This window comes from Crocuta crocuta, unplaced genomic scaffold (genome assembly GCF_008692635.1).
Source record: "Crocuta crocuta isolate KB4526 unplaced genomic scaffold, BGI_CrCroc_1.0 scaffold826, whole genome shotgun sequence".
Lineage (NCBI taxonomy): Eukaryota > Metazoa > Chordata > Mammalia > Carnivora > Hyaenidae > Crocuta > Crocuta crocuta.
Window position 1 is genome coordinate 144,916 of NW_027529474.1, and position 23,723 is coordinate 168,638.

The 23,723-nt window shown below is 42.4% G+C and overlaps 1 protein-coding gene across 2 annotated transcripts; it reads right to left on the reverse strand.

The window, feature by feature from the left end:
* Nucleotides 1-246: 246 nt before the first annotated feature.
* SAYSD1 (SAYSVFN motif domain containing 1) lies at nt 247-11,557 on the reverse strand. Of its 2 annotated transcripts, XM_077760787.1 has the most exons (3): nt 11,292-11,557; nt 5,861-6,228; nt 247-364 (listed from the first exon to the last, which is right to left on the reverse strand). In XM_077760787.1, exons 1-2 carry the CDS (start codon nt 11,487-11,489, stop codon nt 5,884-5,886), a joined length of 543 nt encoding a protein of 180 aa, XP_077616913.1. In that variant the 5' UTR covers nt 11,490-11,557; the 3' UTR covers nt 247-364; nt 5,861-5,883. The 2 variants fall into 2 exon arrangements, with proteins under 2 accessions (XP_077616913.1, XP_077616912.1); XM_077760786.1 differs by lacking the exon at nt 247-364 and having other exon boundaries at nt 5,630-6,228.
* Nucleotides 11,558-23,723: the final 12,166 nt, after the last annotated feature.

A 23,723-nucleotide genomic window follows, 5' to 3' on the forward strand; every position in this document is an offset into this window, starting at 1 on the left:
TGTAGTCATGTGACATTTGATGTTAATGTACTACTTGTATTGCAAGACATCACTCGTTTATCAAGTTAAAATTAGANTATAGAAACTATAAACAAGTGAATGACATCATCAGATTTGCTCTTTAGCGATATGTCTACGGTAGAAGCTGAGGAAACAATAGTGGAAAGGGTTGTTAGGTATGAAACTATTATATTTGTTTGCAAATAAATAAAAATGCTCTGAATTTGATAGCAAATGTAGAAGGTTAATTATCAGAATGGTGGAATTTACATGAATTGGTGACTGATTAGCTGTCTCTCGGGTAAGTTGATAGCCAGTTTTTTGATCTCTGATTGGTCATGAATATTCATGTCGTTTCATTGCCCTGAGGAAACAGAAAGAGAAGGCTTCCTTTACTGGGGTATGGGCCACAGGAAGAGTGAATCCATGGGACATCTAAATAAATGGCAGATAAGCAGCAGGGACTTTTCCAGTTCTAAATAGAGTTATAGGCTGGTGCTTATGGCATGATTCAGAGGAATGTCTTAGTATTGGTCCAGGAGTAAGCAGTGACATATGCATATTGACATAACATTTTATAATATATGGCTATATAAAGAATTTTACATTTTAATTTTTACTTTACTTGGGACAGAAGTTAAAACTACAGCTTTCTGACAATCTCTCTGCAGACTCATTGAATGAAAAGTTTTGGGACTATAATCTAGGGACACTTCAATAAACTCCTTACATCATTCTGAGAGGCTATCAAGTGTGTCAGCCACTGTCATAGGCCCATTTGCTACAAACTTTTGATCTGAGAAACAAGTTGGAGATATATTTAACTGATATTCTAAAAACAAAGTAATCTGTCAAACAAACTTGTGAAATGCCACACACAAAATCTTTCTTCGAGTTGCAAATAAGCATTAGGTTGGAAAATAAATAAGAAATCTGTTTAGTGTGTTTCATGATTAAACTTCATTTTACAAGGCACAATTTTCTTCATATCTATTAGTATCTTTGGAACAGTTGTTTTGTTTTCTTTTGATTTTTGTTTTGTTTTTTAACCTTTACCTAGACCAGGAAGATACCGTTTTAGATATGATCATCATGTTGTATACTTTAAAATCACTCAATGTTATAAGTCAATGATATCTCAACAAAGCTGGAAAAAAATAAATTACAAACGTAAAAAAAAAATACCACTACAAGAGATTCTAATGCCGGTGTTCCACGGTCTATACTTTTCAAAACATTTATAACATGACTTGTTAAGGCAACTTAGTATTTTTCATATAAAAGTGATGATCCTACATAGTATAGAATTGAGATTTGAAAGTGAGCGCTCCTACTTCTGGGTATGAGCACTGGGTGTTATATGGAAACCAACTTGACAATAAACGATTTGTAGAAAACAAAAATAAAAAAAATAGAAAGTGAGCGCTCCTTCTGATGACCCCTCCCCACACACACACGTATTACTTAGACCTTTATAAACGTCTACATTATGTTAAATGCCTGATAAGTGGCTCTCTGTGCACTTTGTCTTCTCTCTCAGCTTGTTGAGAGATCCAAATCTTTATCTAGCCCAATGCTCCAATGTGGCAAAATAAAATTATGTGACAAAACCCAAAACATACGGTTCAAAGTTTACTTCTTTTGGCTTAGGGATCAAGTTTCTCTGCCAGCTGTGTAAGTTTCTAGTACCCCCCTCCCCCCCCACACACAGATCTCTGAGCACAGTGCTAGCCCCTTCATGTGCAATACTGCCTGCTAAGTCTGGAGGGGGGCTGTTGTTTTATTTTAAAATATCAGTATACATCACTTCTGGTAGCTTTCTGTGCTTTTCCCAGGACCTTTGATGAGCCCTTTCCTTTGTGAATCTTAAAGTGAAAAGAACATCTGAAAAGGCAGCACAAACGGTTCAGATAAACATCCTGGTGGGTTTTCTACCTTACATAAGTTACCAAGTGTGGGGAGAAGGGACCAGGATGTATAGGAGCAGCTCTATGCTACCCCCTGGTGGCAAGAGGCTCCATGGCATCCCAGCCCCACCAGGTATCCTGGCTCTCAGGGTGGACTGACTGCCAAGCTCACTTATGGGTTCTTCAGCAGCGCCAAGCCTAAATACAAATATGGTTAACAGTAGGAGTGGCAGGGAACAAAACACACAAATTTCACTTTCTTCTGTCCAGATGAGAATCATTGGTTCTCATTCTCATTGTGTAACTTCCTTTATTTTTTATTCTTTTGATTTCAGCACAGAGCTTAGGAGCCTTAATGAAGAGATCAGTCAAAAGGCAAATGCCAAAGACCTCCCAGACTCAAAGGACAAGCCTAATAGCACAAAATACATATGCCTAGATCATCACTGGTGAAACTCCAGAGATTTTGAGAAAAGTCATTGTACCCACCAACTGTGACATTCACCTCTGCCCTGACCTGGAACCCTCAGGGTGTGTCAGGGCTAGCTTCAAAGTGATTGTCCCAGAGGTACAATGCAGAGGATTTAGCCTGAAGAACAGAGACAACTGAGCGAGGACAGAGAAACAGTTCATCAGTCTGGAGGATGCTCCATGTCCCCTGAAATTAGGTAAGAAATAACCTTGGGGCGGCACTGGGGGTGGCTCAAGTTCTTTCAGCAAAAAATTCCCTAAGAAGTGCCTAAATCTTGTACTCAGATTCTTCTTCTTTAGGGTCACCAGAAAAAAAAATATTTGATCAGGAATAAATGCGGCCCTCGCCCAAGGCAAGGAGGATGCATTTGATGGCATTTTGGGGTCCATTCCAGCCCTTTAAGTAGAGGTTCATTTAACAGTCTCTGTGAATAGACAAGATGGGACAATGTGAATAGAAGCAAAAACCAATTTTCTTGCAAGATTCGGACAGAAATGACCTCACCTGTGCACAGTGCACACAGCAATCATAGGGACTGAATGCATCTCTGGGATTTCAAGTTCCCTGGCGACAGAAGCAGCCTTTAATGGAAGCTGCTTGCTGAGCTAATGGTCAGGCCCTGAGTGGAAATTCTGAGATCAATAGGCCTTTCTAAATTCAGGAAATCAAGACTGCACCTAAAGCTTAATGGTCTGATAAGAACAGCAAATACATACTGTCCTTCCCTTTCTCCCCGGCCATGCATTTAATTGGCTCACACCCCACTTTTCCTAGAAGTTAATGCTGTCATTACATGCAACCTTTGGTGAGAGGTGAGCAAGGAGAGGTGACAGATCGTGCACAGAAAATCTCACGGAAGATGGGCTTCAGGCTATCAAGCTCCACCTCATTATAAACAGCTACGTTTTTAAAGAATGTTAGTGGGGTCCACTCTGAAGCTGAGTTTCTTCTATGCTTAAGCAGTGTCTCTGCTTTGGTGAGATTGCTAATTGGGTCATATGTTCCTAATTTGGAGTTACAGGTGCTTTGTTTAAGTAAAAGTTTGAATTACACATTTTTAAACACTTTTTAAAATTTTTATTTAGCTTTGAGAGAGACAGACAGACAGAGTGCAAGCAGGGGAGCAACAGAGAAGAAGGAGACACAGAATCCAAAGCAGGCTCCAGGCTCTGAGCTGTCAGCACAGAGCCCGACACAGGGTTCAAACTCATGATCTGTAAGTTCATGACCTCAGCCAAAATTGGACGCTCAGCCAACTGAGCCACCCAGGCGCCCCTGGATTACACACTTGTTAAATGAGAATTCTTTCCTAGAACAATGCTTATTGAGCGGGGCATTGTAGTGAGTCTCTGATCAGGGTTATTTCTTCCTTGTATTTGGCTTTTATGAAATGTCAAAGCCCAAGTAAAATATCAAGGGAAATGAAGAAAGCCTGAAGAAAATAAATCAGGAAACAAAAGCATGTATCTGAAATATGATCAAATCTTGCCTGTTTAAAAGGGATTCAGCGGTTTCCCACACTTTCTGGAGGCCCAGCTGAGACAGAAGTCCTGGAAGAAAATACTTTTTGTGGGGCACTTGGGCGGCTCAGTCAGTTAAGTGTCTGGCTTCAGCTCAGCTCATGATCTCATGGTTTGATCTGTGAGTTCTAGCACTGCGTTGGGCTCTGTGCTGACAGTGTCAAGCCTGGAACCTGCTTCAGATTCTGTGTCTCCCTCTTTCTCTGCCCCTGCCCCATCCATGCTCTGTCTCTCAAAAAAATAAAAATAAAATTTTTTTAATTAAAAAAAATGAAAGTACTTCTTCATGAGCTAAAGGGAATTTCTGTTCAAGTGAGGCTTCTGAGAGAGCCAGACTCCCAGTCAACAAGGGCCAAAGAGAGATGCTCCACAGACCGGAAGAACTTTCAGTAAGGGCTGGAACACATGGGTTTGGCTACAAAGTGTGATTCATGAGAACATCCCCTCTGTATTCCTCCTAAAACTGAAACTTACCTCATTCTATTATTTTTTAAAATTATTTATTTAGTTTAAGTAATCTCTATACCCAACGTGTGACTTGAACTCATAATCCTAAGGTCAAGAGTAGCATGCTCTTCCAACTGAGCCAGACAGGTGCCCCATCTCACTCTATTATTTTGTCCGCCAAACCCACCCCCAGCAACCCCACTACCAGCTAGACCGTATGCTCAGAGCAATGCGAATGTCTACTTCTTCCATTATCATATCTCAAGTGCCTATGAGGGTGCTAGTGCTCAATGAGTAAAAGTTAAATTTAAATTGAGCTAAGGTTTGGATATAGTAAGCAAATCAGGACAAAAAGGGAAAAAAATTCAGCAATAAGTATCCATATTTAAGAATATCTCATAAATAGTAAAATTACTGTCAGAGTGTAAGAATCAATAACTGAATTCTGAAGCTGAAATCCTCCTGAGAAATCATTAATTTCTTAAAATTTTAAGTTTTAGAAAAAACTATTGCTTTAAAACTAGACTCCTCTTACTCATCAGTATTATCCATAAAAAAAGTATTTAATGGTTTGCTTTGAATTTTAATGAACCTAAACACTAACTTTGTACTAGAAGAGGAAGGATGACTGAAATCACGCCTGGTTAACCCTATTTACACAATTTCTCACCAGAGGCCCACAGGCAAAGAAAGGGACTGCTTACTCCAGAGCCTTCGGAATATAAGAAACCTGCTCAGCCAATAAGTCTAGAGCCACTTCCACAGCTTTCGTTTGAACACACTCACAAATTTTTTTCTTGCTGAATTCATCATGAATAACCAGTTACCAAATCTACCAATCTACTTCCCCACGCCTGTCACTTAGGACTCTGTCTTCTCTATCTTCCTTCATTAAGTGGGAGCAGAATAACTGAGGAGAGTGGAAGATGGTGATGGGCAATGGGGATCTGCTTGTGAAAAGCAGATGTTTTAAAGCTATTTTATTTTTCAATACCATTAATGACAGAAAAAAGTAAGATTTAAAGCAGAAAAGAAAGAAAAACAATGAAAAAACAAACATCATCATCAATAGTAACAAAAAACCCAAAAAACAAAAACAAAAACTTGAAACTTAAAGTTTTCAGGGAAAAAAAATGCTTTATAGCATACATGAGAAGACTTAAAGAGAACACTTATTTTAACACACCATTCCTTCAAACAGCTGGGTGTTTTAAAGTTATCTCCCTAAACCCTTTCTACTGTTTTAAAACCACCTCTCTCAAATAATGAGACAAACAGCTCTCTTTTATGAGTACGTACTTTTTATAAAGTGTACCATAACCACATTGAATGTCATTCAAGGGGTTTCACCAAAACCAAAGAGAAGTTCAAAGATAAAACTGCAGAAGATCTGGGAAAGAACGTAGAAGTTCACAGCCACAGAAGTAACCTGCAAGCTGTCCTTAGTCTTGGGCATTTGAAATCAAACCCACAAGCCAATATCCAGAGGCTAAGGGGACCATGTAGGAGGCTACCTGCAAGACAGCAGGGCACAGTCCTATCTCCCCTCGAGGGGTCTAAACTGTAACTCGCGTTCCAATTGCTCTGCAGTCAGGGTGCCCTGGATGGCTTCGCAGCCCGGGTTGAATACTGAGTAGGCGCTCTTCTCTCCCTCTTTCCTCTCTTCAGGGCCACGTGTCCCGACATACATCCAGTAGAACAAGGACAGGACGAAATAGGCCAGGCCAAATTCCAGTTCCACAAACAATCCCAGCAAGACCAACCAGAGAAGAACCTTCAAGAAAGTGATGTTGATCAGGAAAGACTGGTCCTGCGGCGAAGGCAGAGGAATGGCTATGTTCCGTGGTGGCTGTGATGTGCTGCTCCCAAGATGAGCCACTTCCTAGGACACACAAACAAACAGAAGTAAGAATAAAGGGTAATGGGGCTCAGAGGATCAAAACCAATCTGGAGACACAGCTCTCATTGCTCTGGGAAGGCTTCCGGCTCATTGATTTCTATTTTCTTGTCCTGCTGTCTAAAACGGTCATCTCCAAAGAGCTCACATGCCCCATTCTGACTGAATCAAAACTGATCTGCACTTAGTGAGCTGTGACCTGATAAAAACCTTAAAGCATTCAGGTGTATTCCCATTTATGGGAGTCATTTCCTCAGATTTGCCTGCTACTAATAAGAGCTAATTTGTGCCCCATACAAAAACTCCCTGGTAAGTGATAATGCAGCCGTCACACCTAATGCTTCACACACAGAATCAAAGCTTATTGATTTGATTAGATGAGCTACAGTTTTGTCAGTGGCATGATTCTAAAATGAGGACTATATGAAACAGGAAACAAAAAAATCCCTTTCACTTAACTAAAAATAAATCACCATTATAGCCATAACCTTTCCATCCCAGGACCATCCTACACACCACCAGGCCCAGGCAGTGTCTCCTAATTGGACTCCTTACCTCCTCCCTGCTGGGAGTCTCCAAAGCATCCTATGTATAGCTGCTACATGAACTTCCTAAAACACACACACACACACACCCAACCTCTTGTTCACAAACCTTCAACAAATTTTACTGCATACAGGTTAAAATTTAAACTTCTTGGGCTGGAATCCAAGCAAGGCCTTCCATTTACTCAACAGACAGAAATGCCAGTACATTGGCCCCTGGGTTGAGTGCAAATGAGAGATACAGATATTTAGCTAGCTTTAGGGAGGCTTGATCTCTAGTCCAGTATTTTCCAAACTTTTTTGGGTATGACCCATAATAAGAAATAAATTTTGTATTGTGACCCCACANCACATATGAAATTCTCATCTTCTATTCCATTTTTTTAAATTAATTTTTAACACAGGACTAGATCCTCTAAACTGATTTCACCACCCATTAATGGGTCACAACTTACAGTCTGAAAAAAAATGATATAAAAAATTAACTGTACGATACAATCCACTGCTCTACTCCAGTTCAACAGGGATGACTACCCAAAGACAGTGCCCACCTGTATCCTGGGACAGATTCCACCTTCCTCTCTGTTCCTTCCAGGCCAGCGCGACTGGTGAATTGTGTATGCTTGACCTCCGCAGCTATCAGGGAGGAATTCCCCCTCTGCCTGTCAGATTACTTACTGCCTCTTTGTCTCACAGAGCATCAAACTATTTGCTGGTTAAGTGTTGTGTTTTTAAGTTTATGTATTTATTTTGAGAGAGAAAGTGCAAGCAGGGGAGTGGCAGAGAGAGAGAGAATTCCAAGCAGGCTCCACCTGCCAGAGCAGAGCCCAATGCAGGGCTCGTGACCTGAGCCGAAGTCAGAGATTAACCGACTGAGCCACCCAGGCGCCCCAAGTGTTTTTCTTTTAATACAGTTGACATGTGTCCCTAGATTGCTACCAGGAGGCCAATGGACCAACATTTATTATCTTTCAGGGTCTCCAGATACAAACAGAGCACCCGCATGTAGGTTCTCATTACACGGCATAACTTAGTTCATTTCTTCAATTATATTCCCCATTCCTCCCATGATCATTTAAAAGGGGACCACAAATATCATTTGCTCTTGATAAGAAATATAGGTCATCTGATTTATACTGCTTCAGAAATTCTATTTTGCTGCGACCTTCTTTTCTACTGTTAACGTTGTAATTATTACCTTTCAAGTTAGACTGGAAAAGCCCTGAACATGCCATCAGCTACACACCCCCTCCCGACACACACATTTGTTAAGTAAATACATGTCCCTTGCAGATTTGACCAGCGTGCACAGTAGGGAAATCACTGAAAGTCTCAGCAGGGAACTAATATAATCTGATTTATATTTAAGACGACTCTGCCCACCAGGTAGAGAATGGGCTAAAGGCTAAAAGCAGGGAAATTGTGAGTAGCTAACACAGGAGGCCCAGTGAGAGAGAAGGGCCAGGCATAACTAGGGCGGTGACACAGAAGTCAGAAAGAAATGATCGACTGATGATTGCAGAATACATTTTGAATGTGTACAACTTGACATTTACTGTAAACTGAATTTATTATTGAGAGAGTATAAAAAGAGTAATGCTTATGGCCACAGTTTACAAAGTGCTTCAAGATCCCCAATCTCTTGTAATTGGGGGACAGGCACTGCTAATCCCAATTTATTGATGAGGAAACACTGAGATGTTAAGTAACTCCCTTAAAGTCACACTGCTAGTGACTGGCAGAGACGAGACTGGTATAGGATCCTAGCAGGGTCTCCCTCCATAGCCCTTTGTACTTAATTAGGGGCCTTTATGGGGAATGGTAAAGGGAAGGGTTAGAGAACTAGGAGATGGGGGAAGGGGCCAAACCAACTGACAAAGGGACCAAACAAGAGGAGAGATATAGAAATTCCTCTACCTCCTTTGGCATTTGCTTTAGTACCAGCGTGGCTCCTGCTATAAAAGTTGTGTATGGAAGTGTCTGTGGTCATCACAGCACACAGAGGCATAGCTGAGGACAAGTACTTCCATTTCCCAAATACCAAGCTGCTTCCCACCTCAGGGCCTTTGCACGTATGATTCCTTTTGAGAGGAATGCCCCCTCCCCCTCACATCACCTGGATAGCTCCCTCTTCTACAAATCTCAGCAAAAATGTGACCACATGGGCCCTTGGCCTTGTCCTGGGTTTCTTGAAGAGTGGCTCCTTCTTATGAAATGCCACCTCCTCAGTGAGGTCCTCCCTGCCCACTCAATTTAAAGTAGCACTCTGCCCCTCTCACCCCCAGTTCACTATCACAGCATCCTGTTCTTCCCCCTTTCATAGCATCCATTATTCAGCTCTTTTGTTTATTGTCTGCTGCCCCAAATGCAACTTCTGTGAGAACAGGGCTTCATCTGCCTTTATCACACTGTTTCCCGGATTCGGGACAGTAGGTGGAACAGAGTGGGCACAGGATATAATTTTGCTGAATGAATGAATGACAGCAAGGAAAGGGAAGAAATTAAAAGGTGATTCTTGGGTTTGAGGGAATGATGCAAAGGCCGTGCTTAGCCAGGTGACTCCAGGTGCATTTGAGGAGTGGGTCAGCCTGGGCCAAGGGCTGGAGGGGAGGAGTCACAGGGTGAGTGTGGACACCTTGGGGCTAAGACCCTGCATGGGGACTGCTGCAGGGTATGCCTGAGGAGGGAGAAGGGGGCTTCTGCGGGCTTGAAAAGAGTCACAAGTGGTAAAGCTTGTCACAGAAAGAAATATTTGATCTCGAGGACTGCTTTCTTCAAGCTAAATTCGAGAGTGGAGGAAGGAGGATATGGATGCTTCCTTATCAATGACAACCAAGAAGCAATTACAAATAGAAGGCTAGAGAACTTTCTGACAAGCCACTGTGTGTCTCCAAAATGATTAAGAGAGATGGATTATAAATTGGGAGAAAGAAAAAAAAAATAATTTAATGAGAATTTTCACACCAGAACAAACCCAGGAATGATAACTGAGCCAATGAAAATGAGCTTAAGACAGAGTCCCTTATGAAAAACAGAGTAATTACTAAGAGCCGACTGGAGGTCCAGCATTTCCTGTCTTCCTTTTGTCGGGGCATCAGCTTTTGGGTTTTTAATAATGGAAACTTTCTCCAAGTTCAGCTTCTCTGGGTCCAATTCAATGATCTCATACTCCTTTGGAAATGAGACACGCAGGCAAAAACTCATTGTGTGGGCCAGACATTGTTTTTTCACTGTAGAGAGGAAAAAGGGCAAGGGAAGTAGATTCTAAAATCTTAACCAATTGTGCTCAGCGAGTTCTAATCAACAATGAACTTATCTTGAGACAAACCGCACGCGAGGAAATGGATTGTTTGAACCCTGCGGCACTCTCTTTCTGCGAGTCTGATGGGACCCTCTGTGCCATGGAGAATAGTATCTAATCAAAACTGAGTAACAAGTTCTCCTTGGTTTAAAAAACTTGCCTAAACCCAGATGTTGTACAATAATAAATGAACTAAGAGAAATAATTTTAAGAGGAGTAAGGTACACTTCTGCTCCAAGAGATTTTCATTTTCAAAAGGAATTTTTTGGCTCTTATTACATTTTTGAGATACAAAGGCTTTGTCACAGACTGTCTCAAGGCATTATTTTCCCTCGATGTTGTGTCCTGTATTCCAACATAGAAAATCTAATCCACGCACAAGGCACCTTGCCACTCTACTCCTGAGTGAAAACGAAATGAAAATACAAGATGCGAACCGAGTTCATCTGAACATTAAGAGAATACTAAAGAATTAAAGGGTGGAAAGGCTATCATACTAATGTAAATAATGTTTTCACCTCAATGGTCACTATTGAACTTGAGTAAGTTTCCCTAGTTCAATAGAGGTGCACAAGCATCTGCGGCCTCTGGCAGTTACACAGACCACACTTTTGCAAGTTTGTATTCAAATGCTATCTCTAAAGCGCAGACTATCTGGGCTATGGGCTGCATGTGCCCCAGGTGCAAAATCAAAGGAAGCCTTCATTACTGCCACTTCTTAGCAGTATCCAATTAGACCTTTTACCCTCCATTAGCGGAGGGCTGCAACTGAAGGCGGTGGTAGATAAGTTTCCGGCATCACAATAACTCAACTCGCTGTGAATAACTCAAGGGCAGAGGTGTTTTTTTCCAGGGCCCTAGACCCTCGCTTCCCGACCGGAATCAGGATCTGCGTGGGCCGTGGGCTGGAAAGAAAATGTCAAAGCCACGGATCAGTGCTGACACGTGTGGCCGGAGACGCCAGGCTCAGGCCCCCCGCAGGCGGGAGGCGCCAGCAGCCCCGCCCGGCCACCGAAGGTGGGAACCAGAGGAAGGGAAGCGGTTCGCGCTTGGTGGGCAGGAACCGCTCCTCGGTGGGGGCGTGGCCTGCAGGCCAACATGCGGTGGGCGGGCCATGGGCGTGGCCTCGGTCGGAGGTTCCTGGGAGGCCACGACGGCGTCCCCGAAGCCAGGTCCCGGGGGGGGCGAGGCCTTCCTCTCACCTGAGCGAGGCTGGGCTGGGCCCGGTTATTCGCAGGCCTCGGTTTCCACATCAGGAACCGTTTTAGCCAGGCTGGAGCTGCCTTTGGAGTCGCAGCTGCTTCCGCCTTCTTCCCTGAGGTTTGTGCATTCTGGCCGGGTTCGGCCGCCAGTCCGGCCCGTTTCCTGGCCTCCCGGAACTCGGCTAACCGCAGTTCCATGGCGCGCGCCCCCCTCCCCCGCGCCCTGGCGCGCGCACCGGCCGGCCGGGCTCCTGCCCTCCGCTTTGCCCNGCTGAACGTACAGTTAATAGTACTCTCTGAACGCTCGAGGACGCAGTGTCAGCCTCTCAGGCTAAACGGTTAAGCATCCAAAGCATAGGGGCAGCCTCGCTGGCCTAGTCGGAAGAGCGTGCGACTCTTGATCTTGGGGTTGGGAGTTCCAAGCCCCACCTTGAGTTAGAGATTACTTAAATAAAAACTTTTAAAAAGATGTAAAACATAAAGACTGTTCCATTGTCCCCTTCTCTTCCGCGGGCTCTTCTGAGGAAAGTTCTGCAGCGCTCCATCTCACTTCAGGGATCCGGTCCCCCTCAGGTGGAACATCCTTTTAGCAGTTAGGCGCTACTGTTGCACGCCAGTTTCAAAAGGTGGTCCCAGGGCATTAGAGAAGGCCCATCATATCTGGGAGGTTCTGGTGTCAGTAGGAACACAGGATAGTTCCCCCCATCCCCCTTTCCTTTTAACAGGTACACCGACTTTTTAGCGCTTCGAGCTCACCGCTCACATAGCAGACAGGCAGGCCATGCACACCTTTGTCATTGCTTTTGCCACAACGCAGACTACCTCTCCATGTGCCTACATAGGTCAGAAACTTAAGGGAAAAAAAAACCACTTATTGAGGTGCAACTTAAAATACACAAATCTTAAGTGTAGTGCTAAATAGGTTTGTAATTATGAATACACCTCTATACGTATTGTGCTGTCTGGAAAAAGAATGTTTCTGGTGCACTGAGGGCGCCCTTATGCCCTCTCCCATCACCAGTCATCCAAAAGATTCAGGTGTCTGTTAGATTTTTAAAGCTCTTAAGCATCTAGCAAAGTGCCACTCACATAATTGAGACTCATGTATTTCTTGGATATTGCTGAATTTTTGAGTCAAGAAACTAGACGAAGTAGCATGGAGTCTCATTCATTTAACAAATATTTGTCAAGACCGTGCTGTGTGTCAAGTGTTGTACCTGATACTGAAGATGCTGGAATGAATGAAATACACCCTTTTTATTAGCACTTTCATTCCTAATAGACAAATGCATAACTACATATTTATATTTAATGTAATGTCAGATACTGATTAGTGTTATGAAGAATCATAAAGTAAGGAATACAGATGGTGGGACTATTTAGAGCTGATGACCAGGGAAGACTTCTCTGAGGAATTAACCATTTCCACAGAGACCTAAGTGAAATGAGTGAGGCATGCAGGTATCTAGAAAAGAAAAGAATGTTTCAACTATAGGAAACAGCAAGTGCAAAGGTTCTGAGACCTTAAGTATATGCTTGACTTGCTCATAGAATGTCAGGGAGGCCAGCGTAACCAGTGCAGAGGGAAGAAAAGAATGGTAGAAAATAAAGATTCACAGATACACGTATGTGAGGCCTTGTAGGCCAACATGAAGACTTTGTATTGCATTCTGAGTGTGATGGTAGTGATTGGAAGATTTTGAATAGGAGACAATGTGATACGACATATTTTTAAAGGAGTAGACATGCTGCTTCAGATGGGGTCCTGGAAGAGTGCAAAAGTAGAAGGAAAACTAGTTAGGAGCACAGTAGGACAAGAAAGACTGACTGTTTGGGCTATAGTCGTGGTGATGGGGTGGTCAGATTCTGAATATATTTTGAATATGGGAGCCACATTATGTGTGGATGGATTGGATGTGGAATGTGTAAAAAAGGAATCAAACGTGATAGATTTCTGCCATCCTCTCTCCCTCCCAAACACATAACCCTGAGCAACCAAGTGAATGGTGCTGGGACCTTCTACTGAAATGAGGGAAGACTAGGAAGGGAGGAGTATGGAATGAACATGGAGAGCTTTGTTTTTGACAGGCCAAGATGCTTGTTGAATATCCAATGTAGGCAATTGGGTGGTGAAAATGAGTTCAGGGAAAAGTTAGGACTGGAGATACATTTTGGGAATCATCTACATGTCTGATATTTAAAGCCATAAAACCAGAAGAGATCAATAAAAGGTGAAGGTGGGTAAGGAGGAAAGATATTGGAGAACTGAGCACTGAATAGAGATGGTTTGTAAGACAGAAAAGAATGGGGTCATTATTAACACAATGACCTTTGATAGAAAAACCACAGAGAAAATTTCTTGCCCATCTTGGTGTCTGGAGTACGTCTGCTTCTCTCAAGGGACTGGAGGTTCTTTTATTGATTGTGTTTCCCACTAGATAATCACACTGAGACCTTAGAGCTCTATTTATGATCTACTTCTAGTGGGTATTTACACTTAAGTCATGTAATTTGTGGGTTCTTGTAATCAGGGTCCCTGGCAGGAAGAATAACACTTCCAAACAGATTAAGTAAGGAGAGTTTCATGAAGGAGTTGTTACCAAGGTGTGACAGGATTAAGGGAGCCAGACAGGGATGGTTCACAGAAAGTGCTACCAGCCTCTAGGCTTCAAGCAGCAAGAGGACACAGTGGCCATCAGACACCTTGAGACGTGTACTATAGGAAAAGCCCAAGAAAGGGGAGTGCTTCAAGGAGGACAGCCCAGGTAGGGAAGGAGGGAAAAAGGATCAGAAGCAAATGGAGACTATCCAGCCAAGTACTAATGCCATTCCAGGCCCAGCTTGCTTCGGTAACCTTATTTTCCCTTTGCCTTGTTTTCTGATTTATCATACATTGATTTTGTCTCAGAGCTTTGTAAACCTCTTTAAATTGTTTTTTGGAAAAGGTTGAAAGAGTAATAGAAAGTAAAGATGAAAGAAGTGAAGTACAATTCCTGCTGAAATTATAACTGACATTTCCTTTTTGGACCAGATTATAAAGGTAATCAATAAGAAAGGTCCCAACGTGTACTTAATGTGTGAATTTAATTGTTATTATAAAAATAGTTTGTACATAACAAATTTCTTATACATACACACACACATACAAACCTGGGGCCAAGTGGTATATGTATACATATATATCATATTTGTCCATTAAAAGGAATAAAATATTCACATGACCTGTGATATATTAAGTCTTTGGCCTCAATTCTTCACTCTTTGTATCTGTGCCATAAAAGGCAGAGTATACTTTCCCATTCCTTGACTTTGAACTCAGCCACACAGGTTGCTTTGGCCAATAGGATAATGGCAGACATTATGCAAGCAGGGGCTTGGAGCGTCTTTGTCTTGTTGAGTGCACCCTGTCAATACTCTGTACTGCCATGAGGTGAACGTGCAACAGCTAGCGAGCTGGTCTAAGAATAATGAGAGTCATGTTGATATAGTCACCCAGCTGATACACAGACCTGCAGTTTAAAGCTGAGGTGCCCAGCTGTGCCCAGCCTCAAATAGCTGACCCTAGCTTACCCCAAGAGGTATATATATTTTTTAAAAAATGCTTATTTTACGTCACAGAAATTTTGTGGTTTTTATTACACAGAAAAAGCTGCTCAAGAAAAAGAACATTTCTCTGTGTGCTTGTGGTCCATTCCTGACTCCTTCCCACCTCATCAACCTATTAATGTAGTGAGTTACATTAATAGATTTTCTGTTAAAACATCCTACATTCCTGCAATAACCAAAACTCAGTCACTTTATAAAATGTAAAGTTCAAAGCTAGATTCAGCTTAGTAATTTTTAAAGGACTTTTGCATCTGTGTTCATTAATGAGATTTTTTTCCCATGATTTTCTCTTCATGTACTGTATTTGAAAGGTTTTGGTTTTAGGATTATACTAGCTTTATAAAATAAGCTGAAGTGTGCCTCCGTCTTCACCCCCACCCCCATTTTCTAGAACAATTTGAATAAAACAGGAATTAACCGACAGGAATTAACCATTTCTTGAAGGTTTGATAGGACTTTGTAGTAAAACAAAGACCTGGTTTTGTAGACCTGGTGTTTTCTTAACCAAGTAAATAAATGTAAGCTACAGTTATGTGGACTGGTCAACACAGCTTTACCCAAAAAGTGTTAAGAAATGGATCAACATTAGTCTGTCCTGTCTGATGTTTTTGGGAGTGGCCTGGATGAAAATTTTAAAAGGCATTTTAGCATAATTTCAGGTGACAAAAATTTAGTAGAGATCTATAATTATGTCTGTAGGGAAAATTGAAATAAATTTAATTTAATTTTTCATTTTGAAAAGATTGTGGAAATGCTCGGAGGGAACACTACCTCCTTCTAGATTTGCGTTCATGTTTTTATGTCTTTTTTTTGTTTCTTAGTCATTGGCTTGAGGCCAGTTTGTTCAACAGGGCTCAAAGCTTTTCCCTGACGACTGACTGGAGGAGAAGAGGCATATGTTGTGGGTGCTTCAAGCTGCTACAGTTGATCCTTTTGTTACAGTGAGAAAGGATCCCCCATGTTCCGTGCTCTGTTAGGTCCTATATCTATAGGTACTGCGTGTTGGGTTCTGAGCACTATACTTTATATGACAAGCCATAGCATACGCGGAGGAAAATGACCTGGATAATGATATTTCTAGAGCAGGTTTCTTAGCCTTGGTACTTTAGACCTTTTGGGCCGGATAATTCTTTGTTGTGAGGGCTGTCCTGTGCCTTGTAGGATTCTTAGCAACATCCGAGGCCACAGCCCATTGTTGTCAGTAACACTCCCTACTAGTTTTAACAGCTAAAAAATGTCTCCAGACAGCGTCACATGTACCTTGGGAGTCAAATTTGCCCCAGGTTGAGAATGACTGGTTTAGAAACCATATTGTAGTAAGAGTGGTAAGGGCAGTGGATGATTTGGGCCAGACAAGAGGAGTCATAGTGAAAATATACCAGTTATTTTTAGAAACTATTAAAAGGGATATTGTGAGGAGGCGGGGGGGTGGGGGGGGGATCATTCTGTGGGGCTCCAAAAGGCAGAATTAAGGCCAACAGTCAGAAATTACAAGGTAATATATGATGCACCTGGGTGACTCAGTCGGTTAAGCCTCTGACTCTTGGTTTCAGCTCAGGTCATGATCCCAGGGTCGTGGGATCAAGCCCCACATTGGGCTTCACGCTGAGCATGGAGCCTGCTTAAAATTCTCTCTCTCTCTCTTTCTCTCTCTCTCTCTCTTTGCCCTATTCGTGTGCTCTCTCTCTCTTTCCCAAATAAAAGGAAAAAAAAGAAAAGAAATTACAAGGTAATATATGTGGAAGCTTTAAAAATAAAAAAAGGATTTTTCAGCAACTCTGTTGTTTCCAGCAACAGCATGGCGTCCTCAGAGCAGTGAGCTCCCCAATACTAGCAGTATTCAGTCAGAACACTACCTCTCAGGAATGTTGTAGAGAGGCTATACTGAACTGAAGAGAGATTTGGTTAGTCTAAATGGAAGACTTTGGGGAATCAGGCTAAGTATATGTCATATAAGGTGTTGGTACCACTGTGAATTCCAAGGTGTTTGGAATTCACTATGGCTGCACCTGCTGATGGCTTATTTCTGTAAGCACCTGGGGGCTTTCTCTGGCTGATTGAATGTGTGCAACTAGTGCATGAGGCAGACTAGCAGCAGTTGGGGGTTATTGCCACCACCCCTTAAACAGCCTTCAACCAATTGGGGGTGGGAGTTGGTGGATGAATACCTCAGCTCCCTCACTCCCCCCGCCCATGCCTTACTCCTCATGGGTGATGACTCTGACGTATGTTCCACAGAGTCTCCCAGGGATCTTCAAGAGAAGTGAGCCTCAGTTGCCCACAGCAGTACCTGCTCATTTAGCATCCTATATCACTTTTCTTCCCTTTTCTGTCTCACTTTCCTGCTGTCCCATCAGTGCTACCAGGACTCACTTCCCCAGTAAACTTCTTCCACTCAAATCGCTATCTTAAGACCTTCTTCCAAGAGAATCTAAGGCAAGACCACACTGCAAGACCTAAGCAAGGGAGAAAGGGAAGTAAACCAGAAGGCTAGTTGGTAGGTCACATTTACTAGACCCCTGTCTTGAAGTTTAAAGCAAGCAAAACAGGGCTTTAGACTGACACAGTCCAAGGAGAATATTTGGAGATGGGAATAAAGAAGTTAAAAAAGAGGAAGAGAAAGCCACAGTGCTTTAACTGAAGCAGCCTGAGCCAGCTTTTGGGAATATGGGTTGGCCTATGTGTTATGTTGGGCCCCATGGAGAACAAGATCCAGTCGTTCTTTGATTCAATCCTCCAAGAACTTTAGAGACCATTTGATCAGCAAGTGTTGACTAAAAACTTGTTACATGCCAGGCCCTGTACCAGGCTTTAAGGATTCAGAGAGGCATAAAATACAGCCCCAGCCTTTAGGAGTTTAAAGTCTAGTTGAGGAGGCAGACTCATTAAAAGACAACTATACATGAAGGTCTGAGAGAGCACAGGAGGGTCATTAACTCAGGCTGGGGAGAAGTATGACTTCCTTAGATTTAAATATGGGGAAACTGAGGCCAGCAAAGGCAAGCTGATGAGGTATATATAATTCCTGGGCATTGTTGTAGTCAAATAAATATTTCTGGTGATAGTTTATTTCTTTATAGAACTACCTTTTGCATTTTTATTGGAAAATGTTGCCGCATGACCCCCTTGATCCATACCCCCGACCTCTTCTTGACTTGGTGGTCACAACTGCTTTTGCCTGGCAGCTACTGCTGGTTTGAGTTTTGCCTTTTTTGTCCCCTACCCAATTTACAGGGATCTTGTGTTCCTAAAGAGCCCAGAATTCTCTGCAATTTTTCCCAGTCAGTCCTGCCTAATCCCATTATCTGAAGCTTCCTTATTAACCCCTTCTACATGTCTTTAACTCCCTTTAGCTCCCAAGATCTCATGTTTTGACAGTTTCCCTACCCACCTGACTTGCCTTGCATTGTTCTATTTTGAGTCCTATTGTGCTTACTTAGCTCTGATGCTCAGAGAAATGCCTCCTAGGGTTTGTAAGACAGATGATCAGACAAAGCCCACAGAATTATAGCAAAGATAATCTATATGTAAATCCCATCCCTAAACTCTCCTTAAAATTATCTCTCAGTATTTGGAGAACTTCTTTGCAAGTTGAGGATGCACATAACGCTGTAGATGCTGTGTTTCAGATAAGCTTGTTCCTCCCTAGTTATGTATGAGAACAAACTTGGGAGGAAGGCAAGCTTTTGCCCTTTCAGGTCCTTTGAGGGGCACCTGGGTGACTCAGTTGGTTGAGTGTCTACCTCTTGGTTAAGCTCAGGCCATGATCCCAGGGTTGTGGGATTGAGCACCATGTCGGGCTCTGCACTGAGCATGGAGCCTGTTTAGGATTCTCTTTCTCCTTCTACCCCTCTCTCCCTCTCTCTCTTAAAAAGAAGAAGGAGGAGGAGGAGGAGGAAAGTCCTTTGAAGAAGTGGGCTGTTTTGCTAAAATATATGCACAAGCACCCAGAGTGCCATATTTCCTAATTCTTGACAAGAATAGATGCTCAGCCTCTTCCCTGGAAACTCCTGCATTTCTTTCTAGCCATTGACCTTCCAGAGTCTTGCCTGAACATGGGAGTTAGAGGTCCAAATGGACCCATCTTTCATCCTAATAGCATTAGTGGCTGCTAAGGCTTGGAGGGAAAGCTGGCCCCTTCTGTGTGACTTAGCAGCAGGAACACTGCCAGCACGCCTGACTCTGCTTGGTTGTCGCCTGCTCAGCTGTTAGTCATTTCAGTGCTCTGCACCCTAGGGAGCCATTATAGCTCCTGTAGTAAGGTGGACATGATGGAGGTGAAGTGAGGTAATTCTTTCCCAACATCCGGCCTCCTTCCAACTTGTGTGTTACTCTTCTAGACTCACATCCTACAGAAAGGAGATTTTCTGTCTAAATTCTTCCTTAAACAAACAAAAGAAAAAACAAACTTTTTTTTTTAATCTTGAGAACCAATTGAGTCATTCACTATCAACAACGAATCCTTGTTGGGCTCCAATAGTAGTTGATCTTTGTGGAGTGATTCATGTGTCCCAGGCACTGTGCTATCCCCTGAATATCATTATGCATTTTAATTTTCTCAACAACTCTTCAGGAATGCACCTGGACAGAGATTAAGTAACTTGATGGCACACAGCAAACAACTAGCAGGGCCAGGGTTTGAACCCGAGTCTGACTCCAGAGCCCAGGAATCCACTTATTCTGCTTTCTCCTCTGTGTAGACCACTTCCAAGGTTCTCTGAATACAAACAGGTAATAAATTTTGATCCCTGGCCTTCAAAAAACTTAAAGACACACTGAGAAGATGAAACAAGAACGTGAAATGCTAAATAATGCCCGGCACTATCTGCGAAGTGTTCTGTCCATGGAACAGACAGGCAGGAACTTATCAGCCAGAGGAAAAGATCAATGAGGCCAGGCTGGTCTAAAAGGCTCCATGGAGGAGCATGGCATTTGACTGGCCTCAAAAGACAGAGAGAACTTAGGTAAGCTGAGAGGAGGAAATCAGCATAAGGAAATCAGCAATGTATTCAGAAGACTGAATACATGGGATCAAGTCCCAGCTCTGACATTATCTATACAGTCCAAGGAAGTCCTTATCGTCTTTACTGCCCCATTTCCTTTACTATAAACAGAGAGGCTCAGAGAGGTGACATAGAGTAGGGCGGAGAGCAGAAGTTTGGAACCAGAAGAAGCCTCAGAGAGGCGGGGATGGAGGGGGTAGTGATTTGAGGGGGGAGGGATGTTGACAGAATTCTCTCTTGACTTAAGTAGTGGTTCCCTGAGTAATCACTATGATAATCCATTGAGCTGTAAAAGTCAAACAAACAAAAAGCCCTAGCTTCTGATTTTTATTTTGCCTTAAGCAAGGCAAATTGTCCTTCTTTATTTCTCTATAAATGAAGGGATTAATACCTCACAGGAAGGTATCAGGATGAGCTGAGCTGATAGAAGGTGCTGGAAGTAGCTGAATCATTGTAGATGCTTAGTCAACATAGCTAAGAGAGTAGGAAACCAGCATGGTCCATACTCCATGGGTAACCAAAGGCCTTCGAAGAAGCAGAGGGAAGAAAAGAACATCTTCATAAGCCAGACATTGGAATGCATGTGGAGAATTGGTATGTTGGTAGGTTTTTAACCAAGGAAGATACTATTCATCTGAGATGGTTGAATTCAGATTGTTTCCATGTCAAAACACTGCCATATGGCTTCTGTTTCTGCCTTCTTCCCTGACTCCTATCACCCTCCAGACCTTGTCTGAACTAAAATAAACCTCTTCCTCCTATTACCTTAATAGGCTTGGGTTAAATTTACTCAACCATTGACCTCACTTTGAGGTTGGTTTGAGGTTGATAGGCCTATCAGTCAGCCAGCCTCCCACCGTCTATTTGTAGGAGCCAATGGAGATTCCTGTCTAGCTCACAAAAAAATCTGGTCGGCCAGGACAATGGACTGAACCCCTCTATGAATCTGGGATTTCCATTAGGAAGCTAATGATAAGGGAAACCATATAGCACTTATCATTGACTTTCAGTCTCCTTCCTTACTAGGAGCTGCTCAAGACATGGAGAGATTGCACAGTGAGGGATTCTCTGATTGGAGTTTTTAATCATGTCACCACACCCTTTCCCCCCTCCCCCTACATAAAGCCCACTCCCAAGCTCAAGCTTCATTACTCCCCACTGGCCCTTAAAACCCTACTCTTAACTATGCTAAGTTATAATTTCTCAAACATGCTATGTTGTTTGCTGGATCCATACTTTTGTCCATGCTTTTTTTTTTTTTTTTATCTGGGACACCCTTTCCTCCCTTCCTCACCTATGAAGTGCCACTCATCTTCCATACTTAAATATCTCCTTTTCTAGAAGTTGTCATAGGCCTTGTTCCCCAGATATTCTCCTAGCACCTCTTTATGAGCAGCCTTTATGGGATTACAGCGGTTGGTTTCTAGCAGGTTATAGTTTAAGATTTTTGAGTAAAGACCAACAATAATAGTAGCTTGAACCAGATAGTAGTTTATGTTTTTCTTCTAGGCATCACTTGAGAGTGACATTGGGCAGTGACCCAGGCCTCTTCTACTTTGATTTTCTGCCATTCCTAGCAAATTGACCAGCATAGTGCAAGTGGCTGACAACCAAACCAGGATTCTATGGGCTGCCATAATTTCAAAGCCAACATCTTAACCACTGGGTCATATTACTTCTGTTAGTGAAGCTGAGATCATTGCAGATTGGAGAGGAAAATGTGAAAAAATATTAGAAAATTTCAAGGTATATTGGGAGACACTTTGAGTTCCTGGTAGAGAATGGAAGGAGATGAGATCATGAAGGTTGGGGATCATTGTGCAGGACTTGAATGTCAAAAACCCATCTGATGATGACAGTGACCTTCATTGTCAGATAGTGTCATTCCTCAAGCACGTACTCCAGAATCACTGCCTCTGAAGTGAGAACCAGCTCCAAGTGCCTCTCCTAAATCTTACTTACATTATTTGGGAGAGACATGGGTCAGATCTTTATAAAGGGAAATGGAGTGGAGAAGCTAATACTCAAGTGAATGACTTCTAAAGCAGAAGCCCATGGGCCTGACCCTAACGTTCTGAACTATTTCCAAACCTGACTGATCATCCAAATTACCTTGGCACTTTAATAAAAAAGAAACAGGATCCTAAGCCCTTCAGTGGCCTCTGAATCTCTAGGAATCTATATATTTTTGTAAAATTCTTTCAGCAATTCTGATTTCTAAAGAGTTGGATGTGGGTACCCTAGCACTCAGTAGACCTATAACCACCCTGTATTTAACTGCAGATTCACCAGTTGAGCTCCATTTTCTTTCATGGCAAAAACATCTTTCTCTCTTTGGACCCTTTGGCAAGGTGATTCTTGCTTGACATTCTCTTTGACCTCTAAGCCCCAGGTTGTTGCAATATCCCAAAAGTTTTAGACTTCCAAGCTTACTCAACGACAAATCCATACTCTAGAAACTTAAATACAGAGCTGAGCAATGCTTGGTTAACTTCCAATCCAACCGTTTTACATCATGTAAAGGGGTTTGGAAAATCATTAGACCTCAGAACTTCAAGTGGACCTCTGATAGAGATTTTTTCTTAGATTTGACCATACATATCTATGATTCTCATCTCACTGGTGCATGGATCAAGCTTTATGTCTTTAGAAAATTACCCAGGCAGAGACTGAACTCAATGGTGATAATAGAACATTTACTTAGTGCCTTCTTAAACCATGTGCTTTGTATACATCATCTCATGTGAACTCCCCTGACAAGCTGGGGATATTAAGAAAATTAGTCCAGATTTATACACGAAGAATCAGACTCAGAAAAGGAGCAGAACTGGGATTCAACTCATATTTCAGTCCAAATTCTGAGCTAGGAAACTACTTCTCCCTGGTGTGTATGTGTGTGTGTTGGGAGGGGAGGTGTTGGGGGGGCCAGAGAAGAGGAAGAGGACAAGGAACAGAGGTGGTTAGATAGCATTTCCTTGTTGGGACCTGATGCTTATTATCCTGCTCTGTCCCCACCCTACCTTCATGTTCTTATGCCAGTAACAGCCAATACAAGAAAAGCTTTTTATGCTCCAAGGCAAACTTTAACAAAGAAAGTTGAGCTCCTTTTGCAGAAACTAGCTTTCCCTGTGCTTCATTTCAGAGCCTCAGTAGACCCACAAATATAATTTCCAGCTAATCACATATGCACCAGACAGTTATGATATATAATAAGTGATTAACACATTCAGCTGATTCCCTTGAAGACAATTCACCAAATTTATTGGAAGGCACTTTTATTCAAGAGGCCACACAGATTCTTTTTTCCACATTTCCTTCCTTTGCTGATTCACTGTGTATTGTGTCTGAATCATTTAGCTTTTTTTAAGTCAACAGAGCTGAATGGGAGAAACCCAAGCCTATGATTACTGCTTGAAAAATGACAGGTTTGGCTCATGAGAAATATGTATAAGACACTCTTTGGGATCAGGAGCATTCTAAATCTGAGGCACTTGAAGATAGAGATAACCATCACATTTGGTTCAAAGCTTCCCATGGAGATTGAGTTCATCTCCACAAATGCTATTATTTGTTGATAGGAGGAAAATTACGCTGGATCTCCTTGGTCTGTGGCAATTAGTGTGAATTCTCCTGTGGCAGACTGAGCCCTCTAGAGCTTTAATTGATTCTAATGCAGAATGGCTTAAAATAATTCACTCTTCCGCAGGCTAGTCTCTCATTTCCCGGAGCAGATTGAATTGTTCAGGAATGAGCCACTAAGAGAACTCTTTCTTCTCACTTAGTGCTAGATTTGTGACATATCTTTCCAGAAAAGAGAGGCCCA

What these genes read in the sequence shown, in the direction of transcription:
- SAYSD1 (XM_077760787.1), bottom strand. Translation starts at nt 11,489, where the DNA reads ATGGAACTGCGGTTAGCCGAGTTCCGGGAGGCCAGGAAACGGGCCGGA. An exon ending in CCCAGCCCAGCCTCGCTCAG is followed by an intron (nt 6,229 to 11,291) that starts GTGAGAGGAAGG and finishes TGTGTGTCCTAG; the next exon opens with GAAGTGGCTCATCTTGGGAG.